At 35.4% G+C, this 16,390-nt stretch overlaps 1 protein-coding gene across 1 annotated transcript in view; it reads right to left on the bottom strand.

Annotated features, from left to right (window-relative positions):
• Nucleotides 1-6,810: 6,810 nt before the first annotated feature.
• LOC138143487 (probable small intestine urate exporter) overlaps nucleotides 6,811-16,390 on the bottom strand; it is a 65,056-nt gene continuing 55,476 nt past the window's right edge. The window contains exons 10-11 of the mRNA XM_069064758.1: nucleotides 7,638-7,728; nucleotides 6,811-6,951 (exon numbers count right to left, since the gene is read on the bottom strand). Coding sequence (XP_068920859.1) covers nucleotides 6,811-6,951; nucleotides 7,638-7,728 — 232 coding nt within the window. The remainder of the gene's footprint in view (nucleotides 6,952-7,637; nucleotides 7,729-16,390) is intronic.

Consider the following 16,390-nt stretch of genomic DNA (forward strand, 5'->3'; position numbering starts at 1 on the left):
TAATCTATATTGAATTATTAGCCTTCTCAATGGGGTGGGGCTGTGGGGAGGGAGGAAGGGAGAGAATTTGGAACTCAAAGTTTTCAAAATTATTGTAAAGATTATTTTTACATGTAATTGGGGAAAAAGAAAATACTAGATAAATAAAAATATCACTCTTAAATGCTAAATTTTTACATGTAATTGAAAAGGTATTTTTTTTTAGAAATGGGCAATAAACAAAGGTGGACTTCAAAAGTGAACTGTTTTTAAAAATACACTTCATATCAATATGATAAAAGTGTAAATCAATGATGAATAATTAAAGAATGTGTAAAATTATATAAACAAGTTACTGAAATGAATGCATAAAGTACCCAAAGGGCAATTAAATTGTTTATACATTTTAATACAGCAATACCAGTACTACATTTGCATCCAAAGAGATCATGAAGGAGGGAAACAGACTTAATGTACAAAAATATTTATAGCAGATAAGGTAATATCCCATATTCATCCTGGTAAAGAATTCAAGGAAATGGACATTAAAAGTACAGACAGTTTATCTGGAGGGAAGTAGCACTGAAAGGTAAAAATAGTTTTAGGAAGAAACAGAAAAAGAAGTCAGAAGAAAAATGACAAATTATATTTAAAGAATGAAACAATTTCCTGCTACAAAAGAAGAAAACAGTAGTTCACCAATGCAATCTTTATTGTAATTACTTCAAACCAGTAAAGACAATTCTGAGGTTTTTGGGGTTTTATAAGTTATTCTGAAAGCCATAGTTCATATGATGTGTTAAAGGTTTGGTTGGAAGAAAATGGGAATAGCTTGTTGTCCATGTTTCTATCTTCCCTTCTTCAACCAGCAGAGTTACTAGGTTTTAGAGAGGTTTTTTTTTTGTTGTTTTTAATTTGTATTTTTTATAAATGGCAAAGACATTATTCTTGAAAATATTTTCAATTATGCCAAAATTCTTGTTTTATTATTTTGTGTCAACTGTACATTTTAATAACTTTAATAACTATGATTTTAATGATTTTTTGTTTTAATAATAAATACTAAGAATAAAGATTATTATTAGTATTTTATTAAGAATTATGTACTTTTGAGAAATGAATCGTTTACCTATCAGGTTTATGGAGAAGGGAAGAATTTACAACCAAACAAGAAATAGAGAACATTACAAAATGCTAAATGGATAATTTTCATTACATTAAATTGAAAAGATTTTGTACAATCCAAACCAACGCAAACAAGAGGGAAGCAGAAAATTGGGAATTTTTACAACAAGTGTCTCTGATAAGGGCCTCATTTCCAAAATACACAGAGAACTGAGTCAAATTTTAAGAATACAAGTCATTGCCCAAATGGTAAATCGTCAAAGGATATGAACAGGGAGTTTTCAGAGGAAGAAATTAAAGATATATATGTCAAAGAAAAAATGCTCTTAATCATTATTGACTAGAGCAATGCAAATCAAAACAACTCATAGGTATCACATCTTACCTGCCAGATTGACTAAGATGATAAAACAAGAAAATGATAAATGCTGGAGAAGATGTGGGAAAATTAGTACACTAATACATTGTTGGTAGAGTTGTGAACTGATACAACCATTCTGGAGAGCAATTTGGAACTATGTCCAAAGGACTAGAAAAAAATGTTCTTACCCTTTCCCCCAGCAATACCACATCTAGAACTGCTTCCCAAAGAGATCATGCAAGTAGGAAAAGTACCCATTTGTACAAAAATATTCACAGGAACTCTTTTTGTGGTGGCAAAGAATTGGAAATAAAGGCCATACCCTTAAATTGGGGAATGACTGAACAAGTTGTGGTATATGAATGTAATGGAATACTGTTGTGCTAAAAGAAATGAGGAGCAGACAAACTTTATAATAACTTTGGAAACACTTAGATGAACTGATGCTGAGTGAGGGGAGCAGAACCAGGAAGTCAATGTACACAGTTACAGACATATTGTATCTGTGATTACTAACTTTGATAAACTTGGCTCTTCTCAGCAACGCAAGATTCTAAAACACCTCCAAAAGACTCATGATGGAAAGGGCTATCCACATCCAGAGAAAGAATTACAGAGTCTGAATGCAAATTAAAACAAATTATTTGCTCACTCTCTTTTTTGTTTTGTTTTGTATTATTTCTTCTCTCTCATGTTTCATTCCATTGGTTATAATTCTTCTTTACAAATTGACTATTGTGAAAATATGTTTAATGTGAAGTTTTATGTAGAACCTATATCAGATTGCATGCTGTCTGGGGGTGGAGGAGGGAAGAAAGGGAGAGGGAGAAAATTTGGAGCTCAGAAACTTGTGGAACTGAATGTTGTAAGATAAAAATAAATTTAAAAGAAAAGAGAATTAATTACTTTTACATAAGTAAATGCAACTGAAGCTAAGGGGTCTGCTACCTCTTGCATATTGTGTACATAATTTCTAAGTAAAACTTCCTGAATGAAGAGCTCAATATAAGTTGACTGCAAGGAAAATGACTTTCACTGGAGAAGGTAATTTTGAGTAACATTAAAGAATCCATCTAAAAACTTTGTGTATCAAATTTGGGACTTACAATTAAATCTATTTAAATATTAGATCTGGGAAAATATGCATGCCACTGAAAATTATACATCACACTAAAACAAGCATGTTTACACATTACAGTGTTCAAATGAGTGAGTGCTGCCTTAGGAACTATGTTTTGTATATTGTCAAGCAATGTTCTAATGTATATCATGTTGATTTGCCCTTTGATTCTCTTGAAGAACTGAGTATATGCCAGTTCAGTAAAGAGGAAAAATAAAATCTGACTAGATAATGCTAAACAGGGTCCATATGAAAGGATCACTTCAAAATGTAAGGTTTACTAGATGACCCTCTTTGCATATGCCACTGTGATGACTGTAACAAGTCCTATTGCATTAGAGTAAGATAGATAATATAATACATACATTGTTTGGCCTAAAGTTCGGAAGATCAGAATTCAAATCCAGTCTAAGACACCAATTGTGCAAAGAGGGGAAAATCTGTCTCAATTTTCCAGTTGGCAAAATAGCATCTACTTCTCAGGGTTATTGTGAGTATCAAATGGGATATTTGTGAAGAATTTAATACTGTTTACTGGCACATATGTGAAACTTCATGTAGAATCTATATCAGATTGTAAAGAAATGCTTATTTATGTCCTTCTGTTTTGGTTTCAACTCTGTCAACCCAGAGATGCCAAAAACTGTTGCGGTTTCATGATGTGTTGTGGTGGAATCATCTCAAAGAATTCAGAGTCAGACCATATCTGATTCAAGTATTGGCATTTACTAAGATTGATGCCATTTGTGAAGCAAGCTAAGTTCCAAGAGCAAACAGCAACTTCAGAGAAAACATGATGGATTTTCATAGGGTAAAGATGCAATTACATAGCAGAAATTATGAACATTAAAGAGGCAGGAGAGTTTTGGTAAGGGATCAAGTAGTAGGGTAGGGGTCCTAGCCAGAGTGAAAATTTGCATGCCATTACCCACAATGCTTACAGGAAAACCTATTTCGGGGGGCATATGTATTTATTCATGTGTGATAATAGTAGTATAATAAGCCTCGCTATGTCATAATTTTACCCTAGGTCAATTCTTTACTATTACTGCACAGTTGCCTACTAGAGACTTTTTCTTCTATTATTTTGGGGTCCACATTGTGCTTGAGCATTCTGGTGCTGATGCTTTTTGATTGGCTAAATATTGTGGTCCTGAGACTAGATGGATGTGGTTGTGGTTGTGTGTATGGTGTAGCACCAACACAATATTCACAGAGCCAATGGCAACTGCAAATAGGCTGGCATAGTTCTAAATTGCAAAAATATAACAAACTCTCCATATAGAAGACAGAAGGAAAACTTTTATTCAGATACCAGAAAACCAAATGCCAACACAAGAAAGTCTAGCTGTCTACCTGATTGAATCCTCTCCTCCCTCTAACTCTAACTTCTCTGACTCCTAGTTTCCTGTGGGCTCTGTTCCACCCATTCAGCAAACTCCTCCCACTACAGGCTCCATGTGATTACATTCAGCCTATTAGGGGTCAGGGAAAATATTAGAAGCAGGGAAGGTCTTCAAATTCCCTCAGGCTTATTAAGGGACAGGGAAGATCTTCAAATTCCCATTCCCATTACACATGAATGGACACACCTGCTATTTCTGTGGGAAATATGAGGAATGAGTCTTGGGGCAGTGGCTAGCTAGAAGCAGTGGCTGGGATCTTGTTGGCGGGGGGAGTGAGTGGCTAGGTAGGTGGGCTTGCTGTTTTTGTGGGGCATATGAGGAAGTTAGACTATTGGGACTGGGGCCAGATTCATTGGGATTCCATCACTTCCTTCATTATAGATCCTCTTATATGAGAGGCATAATGCCTCAAAAATTTTTATCTGACTATTTAAATGGGTAAAATTAAGTGAATTCCAAATTATTGTTGTCCAGATTATGACATGTAGTTGGACATATATCTCTTTATATTTTCCCCTGGTATTTATATGTTGAATAAAAAATGTGTAATAATAACATGTCATGCACTAGAAAATAACTTTATAAGTACTCATTCCTAGAGTACTCATGATGCATATTTTCTTCCTTCTAAGAGAGACAGGTTGAAGTATCAAGATTTTTGTACATGTCCATTGTTTAGCTTCATTTTTCTTCATTATGTTTATTTGTTACAAAGGTTTTCTTTTTCTCTGTTTTTCACTTTTTATTGAGGGTTTTGGGGGGAAGGAGGCAGCAACAGTGAGGACAAAAAAAGAGCAAATCTTGTATTTTTAAATGCACAGAAAAATCAAAAGTTTAGAATGACAGAAAAACAGTTTTCAACAGAAAACAGAAACAGGTGAGTTTTAAAAGTATTATATAGAAAGTTATTATATATTTGAAAATAATTATGCAACATGAAATGGAGATTCACAGTTTCCTACAGAATCTTCTTTTTATGCTCTTCTATTTATATGGAAGTTTTTTTTTTGTATTTAAATTCAAAAGAAGAAAAAATATTTTACAGGAAGATAGGAACTGACTGGATCACACCTGAGAAATTGTGCAATCACTTTTTTTTTAGTGATCTAAAGCTTCTCTTTTACACACACACACACACACACACACACACACATACTTTTTAAACAGTAATATTTTGGTGATCTTGTTTCTGAGTAACTCATGGAATTTCAAATGTTTCCAAGAATTGCAGGAGCAAGTCAGATAAAGGATAATAGAAATGAACATTATGAAAATGTGGAAACTTCATCATATTGCTATAAAGAGCTACCTTTGACAAATCATGCCATCAAAGAAATGAATGAAAAAGAAAGGGCATCAACCTGTTTTGTAACAAGATTGAAGGGCAACAGATGGGTAACCTGCATGCTCCATTCATATGAAGAGATATCAAGAGATTTAGAATAAGAATTCACCCACCAAATATAGGATGTATTTTCTGTGGAATATTTATGAGAGTATCTTGTTGAGTGGAACAGGATGAGAAGCTATGTATGGGTAGACATCTTCACTACTACAGAGCATAAAAAGCTAAATAAGCTTGAAATTTCAAAAGCACTATTCTGCCAGTTTCTGTGAGATTCTGTCCTTTCTAGAAAAATTAATTCAAAGAATTCTTGAAACTCTATTCCATGGAATAGTGGCATAAGACTTTAACAATAATACGATTAGAATAACAGGATGTGATAGAATACCTTTGAAATATTTAGAGGGAATTCTTAAGATATGTGATTAGAGTTTCTGAGAACCAGAAAGGTGACTGAGGGAGTACAACATCAAGTAAGTAAAAAAAGAAAATGACAATAAATCATATTCATCTTTTAAATTTATTTATTCATCTTTTAAATTTATCTATTTTTAGTTTTCAATATTCATTTCCACAAGATATTGAGTTACAGATTTTCTCCCCATCTCTCAGCTACCCTCCCCCCAAGATAGCAAGCCTACATAATGCCCCTTCCCCCAATCTGTTTTCTCTTAAGTCCTCCTTCATCTCCCCTAACTTTCTAGTAGGGCAAGATTGATTTCTATACGCCGGTGCCTGTACATCTTATTTATCAGTTGCATGCAAAAGACAATTTTTTTTAACATTAGTTTTTAAAACTTTGATTTCCAGATTCTTTCCCTTCTTCCCTCCTCATCCATCCCCACTGGGAAGACAAGCAATTCAATATAAGTTGTTCACGTGTAGTTATGCAAAACATTTCCATAGTAGTTATATTGTGAAAGACTAACTGTATTTCCCTTCATCCTATCCCGCCTCCCCTGACATCTATTCTATTTTCTCTTTTGACCCTCTCCCTTTTCAGAAGTGTTTGCTTCTAACTACTCTTCCTCCTCCCCAAACTGCCCTCCCATCTATCATCCCCCCTCTTATCCCCTTCTCTCATACTTTCCCTTAGAGCAAGATACCAATACTTCATATTCAACTCATCCTGTGCCCTCTATCAATGTATACATGTACACACATAAATATCTATGTAGACATATATATCCCCTTTAACTATCGTCATACTGAGAAAAATCTCCGGAGTAACAATTATCATTTTTCCATGTAGGAATGTAAATAGTTCAGCTTCAGTAGTTTCCTTAGGATTTCTTTTTCCTGTTTACCTTCTCATGCTTCACTTGCTTCTTGTATTTGAAGGTCAAATTTTCTGTTCAGCTCTGTTTTTGGTTTATCAAGAATGCTTGAAAGTTCTCTATTTCATTTAATTGGACATCATATTCTTAAATATATATTTTCATAGAACTAAAATCTAGTTCTTACTTTCAGAACCTCAGAAGTGAGTTGTTATGTCTGTTCTTTCTTTACTCCAGTCCTGGATGTCTACACGTCCAAAGATTAGGAAAATGACGATCCCTGTTAGAATAATAATAGCTGATAGAAAGAAGAAACTCTTCCACCCATTTAGTGAATCCTATGGGCAAAAAAAGTCAGAGTAACATCAGTCTAAAAAATTCCAAATCTCCTTAGTTCACAATTAACTAAGTCTTTAAAAATATAGGAGACCCCCAGGAGCCTTCACATTTGTTTTGAAAAAAGTCATTTTCATTGTATAATGGGACACAATTAACATACAGTAAATGGACACTCAAAAATGATGGTGTATTCAATTTTCTTTATGCAATGATGTATTGTTTTAGATCATTTTAAGAAATTTAATTTGGTATGAATGAAAGTTTTATAAACTTTCTTTCTGTGACCACTAAGTTCTTATTCTCTCTTTGCTTATTCCTTCATTTGCCTTTGGTGTCATTAATATTATCTGGTTGGGATAGATGACCTCTGGGAAAAGCACATTCAAACAGGACTGAGTGAAGGTGAAAACTATCTAGATTCTTCCATATGGCCAAATAGCAATGACCCTTTCATCAGTCTGTGGCAGTAGTTGCACCAACAATTTCATTCCCTTGATGGAAAATTTCTTTTTACTCAAATATTGAAATAAGCTTAACTATTTCTAGCCTCTTTTCTTTATAATGGTAATAGCCAAAATCAATTTTATACATTTTGAACCAATCTTGTCTTCCTATACTTTGTTTCTCTTTTAAATATGTTTGGCCTAGGTAAAAGGTTAACATTTTTAGAGAGCAAATATCTTACCTGACCAATGAAAAATCCAAGAACAGTGGGAACTATGATTTGAGGTAGTGATGCAAATACATTAGACATTCCATTGAGAAAACTGGCATATCTGTTAGAGGAAAGATGTTCCGTGTCAAAGAGTCAATTATTCTGGTTTAAGCATTTAACCCAAATTGTCAAAAATGCAATCTATACCCCAACCATATTTACAGAAAATTCTTGGTTCACCTACTATATACAAGACACCACCATCCTATGCATAGTCAGGCTGTGAATCAATTGTCTTTCTGTCTTCTACTCCCACTTACTCTCGAGTAAATATTGTAGTCTCCAATTGTTTACTTTCAGGTGATAATCTTTGAATAAGGCTTCATCATAGAACGTTACTATTCTCATGGGTTTTCCTGCCTTCCTAGGACCCTGTACTGATACCATATAGTAAAAATAGACAAATGGGCCCTAAGAGTAGTATTGTGAGAAAGACAGTTCACAAGATAACTCTATACAGAGAGACAGTCCAAAACTTCTGATGCTGCCTGTAACCATGAAATATTCAGAGAGCATATAATTATTGTGATAATTTTTTAAATAGTCATTTTATCTATCTGTGCAAAAGACTTTATTAAAAAACAAATTGGTGTAACTCAGGAATTAATTCAAAATTTATTTATCAAAATATTGTTTTCTGATGTCACAGATAACCCTTTTGATGACGCTTAGATATTAGCTATATCATTAGGTTCCATCTGGAAATAAGGTTCCTTCATATCCTTTCCTTATCATCATACCTTTTATTTTCATAAGAATATCAAAGCTATCATTTTGAAAATTTATCTTTCCTATTCTTCTCTCATGATCCATCTAAAGATTTCTATATCCCTTTCATTTTTTCTCTAGTCTCAGAGCATAGCATCCCTTGTCTTTGCTAAAGCCATCCCCTTTATTTTTATCCTTGATCCCATCCATTTTATCTCCATCAGAATTCCTTTCTTGTGATAATTATAGGTTTTAAAATATATAGTTTGTTATTGTTATATGTGATGACTTCTAATGACTATTAATATAAACAAAGTGAGGTAGCCTGCACTTTCCCCATGTCCTCCTGACTCACTCCAACTCAAACATGGAAACATTTGCAGCTCTTGACTGTATGATGCTCCTGACCAATTATAGCAACACCTGCATCCATTCCTAGAATCTCCAATTAGCAACCTGAACCCTGTAAAACCATGCACGAGCAGCTTTCCAGAAAACTGCTGCTTTGAACAGCTTTCAAGGTTCTGATTACATAGCATAGCAAACTCTCTATTTATTCAGTAACAAATCAGAGCAAAATATTCACAGAAAATCAAAGTACAACATTCACAATGGTAGAACTTATCACAGAAAATCAACATACAGCATTCACCGTGTCACAACTCAACAACTTATCACTAAAATGGCCACAAAGTTTTCACCAAAGTGGTCCCATAGTTTTGAACAAAGTACAATCATTTAGTAACTCAATCATTCAATCATCCTTATGGAGGGACACAAAATACCAGTGGTCAAAGTCCTCCACCCATGGGGCACAGTAAGTTAAAAATCAGTCACTACTCAGTATCCATGGAGAGGTTTTTTCATCTTGACTAGGGGCAGGTTTTCAGCTTCCATGGCTCCTCTTCCATGGTCCCAACTCCTGCCTGAATCTAACCAACTGTCACCTGAATTCAAAGGCAGACAGCTCTCAGCTCCTTGTCCAGCTCTCAATGCAAGTTCTTGCTCCATGTTGAAGCTCACAGTGTCCAGTACACCTCAAGCCCTCCACAGTTTCTGTTCCTGGGAAGACAATGCTTAACAAAGCTACAGTCAAAGTGCCAACACCACAGTCATACTTCTGTCTTCTGCAGCTCCAGTTGGTCCTTGGAAATCCTCAGCAGGTCCACCTGGCCCTTGGAAGTCTTCAGCACCATAAGCTCCATTCTCAAAATCAAAATCACTTTCTCCCATTTTCAAAATAAGAATTACTTTCTCCATGGGAGTTCCAGTCCAGCATCAGCAGCCCAGTCTTCAGATGAATGCTAAGTGAAATTCTCTCTCTCTGGCAGCAGCTGCTCTAGATGCCTCCAGATGCTGGTTCCAAGAAGTTCTGACTGTCCAGCTTGTGCTCTTCCTTAAATATGTTATAGCTCCTCCCTGTTCAGCCCCTTCCTGTTACATCAGCAACAGGGGATCATACCTTCTGTTTCTTTAACAGAGGCTTAATTTGAAACTAAGTGCTAAATAACTCTCAGTTTCCCAATACAAAGGGATCTTCAAATTTCATTACTATTACAAACCCTCATCCAATTTCTGGACCTAATTAGGAAACTTATCGAAGTTTCATATTCATAAATGACCTGGAAAATTTCCCCATCATATCTTGTTTTGATCAGAAATGCTTCTCATATCTAGCACCAACTAACTGTTCTTAACCAATCCCAAATTCAAGATATAAAACTTCCCTGTTTTAATTCCACTCTGTACTCCTGTTAATATCTTTCTCATAGTGAATGTTTCCCTCCTTTACATGAGTGACCCTGGGCCAGAGCATTGCCAAATATCTGTCTCTGCATTCCATTAAAGACAGAGAGAGGTGGGAGAGGGAAAAGGTGAGGGGAAGAGAGAGAGAGAATTTGTGTGCATGTATGTGCTTTGTTTTGCCTGTCTGTTGTGGTATATAATAATAAAATACTTTTTTATGTTAGTTTCTCAAGTACCAATTTTCTGTAAATCCTTGAATCTATACTCTAATTTGAGTTGTGGCCAAGTAAAGCAATCACTTTCATCTTTAATCTTTCCATATCAAATAGCTCTCCATATCAGCCTTCCTTAGTAACATATTTACTCAATTTTCTCTGTCCTTAAAAATACTTTTCCTTGACCCTGACCCCCATCTAGGCTATTGCCCCAAATTTCTCATCCCTTCTACATTTTCATCATCCACAAATCCTTAACCTCTTGGAGGACAGCTTCTGGATCACCTAATATTACCTTAATTTCTAAATTCAGTAACTTTTTTTTAATCATCCTCCTTGACCTTTGTTATTGGTGACCATCCCCTTCATTTGGATCCTCTGCAGCAAAGACCTTTTGGATCTACTTGAATTTTCCTTCTTTTTACAATTAAAGCCCTCTCATTATGCTCTTGGTATTCTCCCATCCATTCTATTAACTCTCTTTTACTCGTTTTCCTATTTCTTCCTCTAAGTGGTGGTTTTCCCATAGCACCACCCTTAATGTTCTCTACCTTCTCTGCTTTAGTCTGAGTTCCATGGTCTCATGGATTCCATTACTAGATGCAGATGTTCAGCATGGATGACTTACATATCTATGCCACATTTCTCTGCTGAATTCCACTATGTCTCAGTATTTTTGCTTCCTGAATATATCTATTAGATAATCTGGTAGCTCCTCAAATTCAACATGTCAACATTTAATGCATTATCTTCCCCTGTAACATCCTCCCTTCCCAGCTTCCCTATTTCTGCGTATTCCCTATGTCTATTACTATCTTCATGATTACCTAGTCTTGAAAACTTGCACTCTTCCTTTGTAATTTTTGGTTCTTTCTTCATTTCTCACATCCAATCAAGTCTTGATTGTTCCTCTAAATCATAACTAAATCAAGACAGAAATTCCATTCTTTACACTAACACTGATTTCCCCCTGGTAAGTTAAGGATTTCATCATTTATTTCCCAGACTTTTTTGTATTCATCTCTTAACTAATCTCACAGTGCCAACAGTTCCCCTTGGAAAAAATATAATTTTTTTGTTTGGATAATAAAGCCCTTTATGTTCTGGTATGTGCTCAACTTTTCCAGAATAATAAAACATCATTCATCTTTTGCCTCAGTACCTTCTTATAAATGGTCCTCTCTCCTTTTCAGAAAAACTTTCTTTCCTCACTGCCACCTCTTGGAATCTCTTGCTCTTTTTATGAGTAAGCTCAAGTGCTTCCTTCTACATGGAGCCTTCACTTATCTTCCTAAATATTAGTTGTCTTTCTCCCACAATATTACTTTGCACTTACATCTTATTTATTTATATGTATACACATTGTTTTCCAGAAGGGTTTAAGTCCCATGAAGGAAGGGTACATTTATTATCATATTTCATTTCAATACATCATCCTGATATACACAGCACAATGGAGAGAGAACTAGTCTCAGGGCCCAGAAGACCTAGCTCTCACTGATTACACATGTGGACTCCATGACCATGGGCAAATCACTTAGCCTCCCAGTTCTCAGAACTATAAGTGAACTCAAAAACTATAAGGAACACTTTCAACATGGATTTGTAAACAGTGCTTCCTCATTTGGGACTTCCCTAAACTGATGAAATAACATGCTTCATTCCCATCCTAATGGCTTGCACATCATAAGCTCTTATTCAATGTTTTTTTTTTAAATTGAATTGAATTTAATATAATGTTATAAAAAACTTAAAAAATAAATTAAATTTGATTTAATTATGGATGGAAGAGTATCCAAGCATCCAAGACTAGAGAGATGATAGCCCTCTTGAGTTATGCACTGACTGGAATACAATTATCTGGGATGTCGGGTACAGTTTGAAGGAAAACATTTCCAAAAGTCCATTTTTAAGATAAAACTTAATATGAGGAGAGTAACCTACCTGATGCATAGAAGAATAACTGCACAGAGAGTTGACCTCAGTGTTAAGAAAACCTGGGTTCAAGACCTGACTCTGACACTCCTAAGACCGTAAATTACAAGATGGCTCCTGATATTCATTGGTAGAGGGAATCTCCTCACTTAGAGGTCCCTCTGCTAATGAAATCACCAGTCATGTCCACAAACAAATTAAACAAATGAAACCTCTTGATAATTAAAGTTTTTGTAATCATACTAAATGAATATCAACTGAAGGATAGGCAATATTTAACTTAGAGAAGAGGAGATTGAAGGGAAAACATGAAAGCTGCTATTGAAAGGATAATCATCCAAAAGACTTCATCCTTTACACTGCTGTCAAAATAATTTTTTAAGGCATGTATGATCATGTTTCTCCCTTTCAAACTTTCAATATTACCTGTAAAATTAAGTTGAGGTCTTTCTTTCATGCAGTTTAAGGCCCTCCACAAGTGTTTCCCGACTAATTTAGTTTTTTTACTATGTTATGGATTTTATGTTTTTGTTTCAAGCTCAGCCATTTAATCTGGTACTTTTTGTCACGTCATGTTTATTCAAGCAGAAAGGTTCTCTTCTGTGAAATGTATTCCCTCCTTATCCTCACTTTTTAAGTCCTTGCCTCCCCTCTTCTTCAAATTAGCAGACCCTTCATCTTTGGAAAACTTCCCCATTGTTGTTTGCTTAAGAGGATCTCTCATCTCTGAAATATTCCTATTGTAATATATCTGAACCTCACCTTTACTGCATCACTATTACTTTGTGTTATACTGTAACAGGTTTGTGTAGAAAGTCTCTGATCATTTAGAAGAGTCCTCTTCCCACAATCAACTTGATGAAGTAATAGGATTGGATGTTAATACATACAGCTTACTTGAAGATGTATGTAAATACTGAAAACTTAACAATTTGGCTTTAGGAACAAGGGCTACTACCCTGTGATTGTGAAAGTTGTGACTACCCCAATTTAAGATTTCTCAATCAAATCCATTGAACAGAGATATAAACAAGGACTAGATATCTCTATTGAATCAACCACTTCACTCCCAAATGAAGTAACTGATAAGACCTGACACATTATTAACCAAGTGAGGACACTTTTATTGAATAAGTCAATCAGGCAAGGCCATTAGGATAAGTGTGGAAGGGCCTTGAAAGCCATTGTAATTGCAATTGGATGATAAATAACTGGCTTGTCATGGATTTTGTATAAAATAGTAAGGCAGTTGAGAACCCAGATATCATTACAATGTTTGAACGGCAACTGGTGAGACCAGTGCTGTTCAAGCCACAGAGGGGGAATAAGCTTGGGTAGAGGGAAAGAAAGAGGTTCTGTGTAATACAGTCCCACCCCTCGCCCCCACAACCTTGACCAGAGGAAGATCTTGAGAATTTCAGAAAATTACAGGATTTAGTAATTTCATCATGGCAGCCGCAAAATCCCTCAGAAAGAAATAGCTGAAAGCAGTGCCTGCTTTGTGAGATGAGGATGAACTAGACACAATGAAGAAAGATAACTTTGTGATTATAAGAAATTTAACAGAAATCTATGGGGATATCTTTAGCAAGAGGACTTCTATGAACTGAAAATTTTCCGTTTTGTCTGATGTACTCTAAACTTGAGCCCACTTTCCTCTGGAATGAGTATGTACTTGTGGGAGAGCATGAAGCAGACTTTTTTTTTTGTTTTTTGATGGGGAGATATTTTGTTTCAACTGAATAGCGTTAACTTAAAGTGTTTCTTTTTTTTTTTTCGCTGATTTAATTGATGGAAATTGATAATCAATGGGAGACGCACACCAGTTGGGGCTCCAAGAAAGATACCTATTTGCCCTTCAGGAATTACTGCCCAGAACATATAGGAAAGATGAAATTGCCTTGTTTTGGAACCCTGACCTGCCAATGCTTATGATGGTTGGGTGAGTGAGATCACAGCATATTCTGGTTGATTAAGACTCAGAAAGGTAGATGCCTTCTAGAAAAGATATTTGCTCTGTGGTCTATTAAAACAAGTTGGGAAATTCCCTCCTCTCTTGTACTCTTTGGACTTCTAGAATAAAATGTAATAGGAGATTTCTCTTTCCCCATTGCCAAATATCAGAAAATAGCATTTGTAGAAGCAAGTGGCTAATTGACCATGTTTGCTTAGGTAAGTGTGATAAGGGAATTTCTGGATCTCCAATTACTAGATGACCTCTTTTGTTCTTATGTTTCCTTTTCTAAACACAGCTCAGAAATGAGTGATGTGAGCATGGGCATTTTCCAGCTTGTGGATTGCCTTGTGGGTTTAATGCTTCCAAAAATCAAGAGTTCCTAATGTACCATCTGTGGAGTTGCTTTTCAAATCTTACTAGCAATAGCTGATCAGTTATTTAGAAAGAGGCTGCTATTGCTACTCAGGGGTTCCAGGAGTAATCATGAGGAGCCATGTTCACTCAGGCATCTCCACACCTGTACATCTCATTTATTATCACCAAATATCCTCAGTTTTCTTTTATACAAAATAAAATATAAGATGATACAAAAAATTTGGCACATGCCATTCCCCCCAAAGCAGAGGCAGAGTCCAGTGGAAGAGTGGATTTAAACTTAGAATACAATGATAGTGAGCCACGTGCACAGGATAGATGTACAGGAAAGGGGTAAACTCTCAACTTCTGGTTCCTGGAAGTTATTTCTTAACTCACAGCTGGCATGCTTTTCTGGTGCAAAGGGCCTTGGTAAGGTTATTTGTCCCTTGAATGACTGTTCTTTTGTATGTTTGGGTTCATGTCTGTCTTTAATGTTTCTCTATCTGCTCTCAGGTGGCTGCCTTATCTCTTTCTGATCATTACTATGTGGTCAAACTTTTTGGGGAGACAGATTTTTCTCCTTCCTTAAAGAGTGGTGCTTTTCAGGAGTTTGGCTTGAACTTCAATCTTTAACACCTTTGCTTAAATCTTCCAACATGGGCTTGTCTATCTGTACTGGGAAATTGCTGAGTTTCCTCTGCTATCAATACTCCCAGAGGCATGATTAATTTGTTTCATTAGCCTATCATACTATTCTGTTCCTTGAATAATCAAAAAATTTCCATCCCAGGATATAAACAATTTTCTTTGTACATCATATCCATTGATAGATGATGTGTTTTAGTCAAAAAGGTTTTCTCATCTTATAATGCTACATTAGGAACTCTTGCCATTTTTAGAAATCTACCACAAGGCAATTTAAAAACTGGAAAATATCTATGCTCAATATCACTGGTTTCTGACTTGTACATAAAGTACAGATAATCTCATTAATTGAGGTTGGGTAGATGAAATCTATCCCTACAAAATGAGAGTAACATATCAAAGAAAGAAACATTCACTTCAAGATTATGCCACACCTGGAATCAAACCTCATCTGACCTAGAGTCCCTTGGGGGTAAACTATGACATGAATAACAATATTTTTGTCCATATCATATTCCTACTTTTAAAATATGAACTCGATGATAGTTTTATTTTTTCATCTTTCTTTCTCTAGACTCTAGAAAAATACCTTAAATTTTTAAGTCTTTAATAAAAACTCGTTGAAGTGATTTATATTAACTCCTGATAGGGACCAGCTGCCTGGCACAGTGGATGGAGTTCTGGGCCTGGTCAGGAGGTCTTTCTGAGTTCAAATCTGGCTTCAGACATTGTCTGCATGATCCTGGGCAAGCCATTTAATCTTGTTTGACTCAGTCTTCTCATCTGTAAAATGAACTGGAGGAGGAAATGAATACAACTCCAGTATCTTTTTCTAGATAACCCCAAATGGGGTCATGGAGAGTAGGACATAACTGAAAATGAAATAACAACAAAAGATTGACTTGGCAACAGCTACAGTACTAGAATCAGTGCAAAGATTTCAATTCAAATATCTAATTTCTTCATAGCCAGAACTGCTTCCACTATGAAAATGAATTCAATTCACCAAATATATTAAATATATGTGGGTGTAAATCATTTATCTAGAAAATGAAGATACAAAGACAGAAATGAATAGTCTCTGCTCTCAATGAGTTTATGTTTTACAAGGGGATTCAACATATATGCAAATAAATAAATAGAAGGTTAAGGAGGGAGAA

The sequence above is a fragment of the Petaurus breviceps genome, unplaced genomic scaffold, assembly GCF_028583685.1.
Source record: "Petaurus breviceps papuanus isolate PSGF00001 unplaced genomic scaffold, PetGlider_PUasm1.0 90639, whole genome shotgun sequence".
NCBI classification, from domain to species: Eukaryota; Metazoa; Chordata; class Mammalia; order Diprotodontia; family Petauridae; genus Petaurus; species Petaurus breviceps.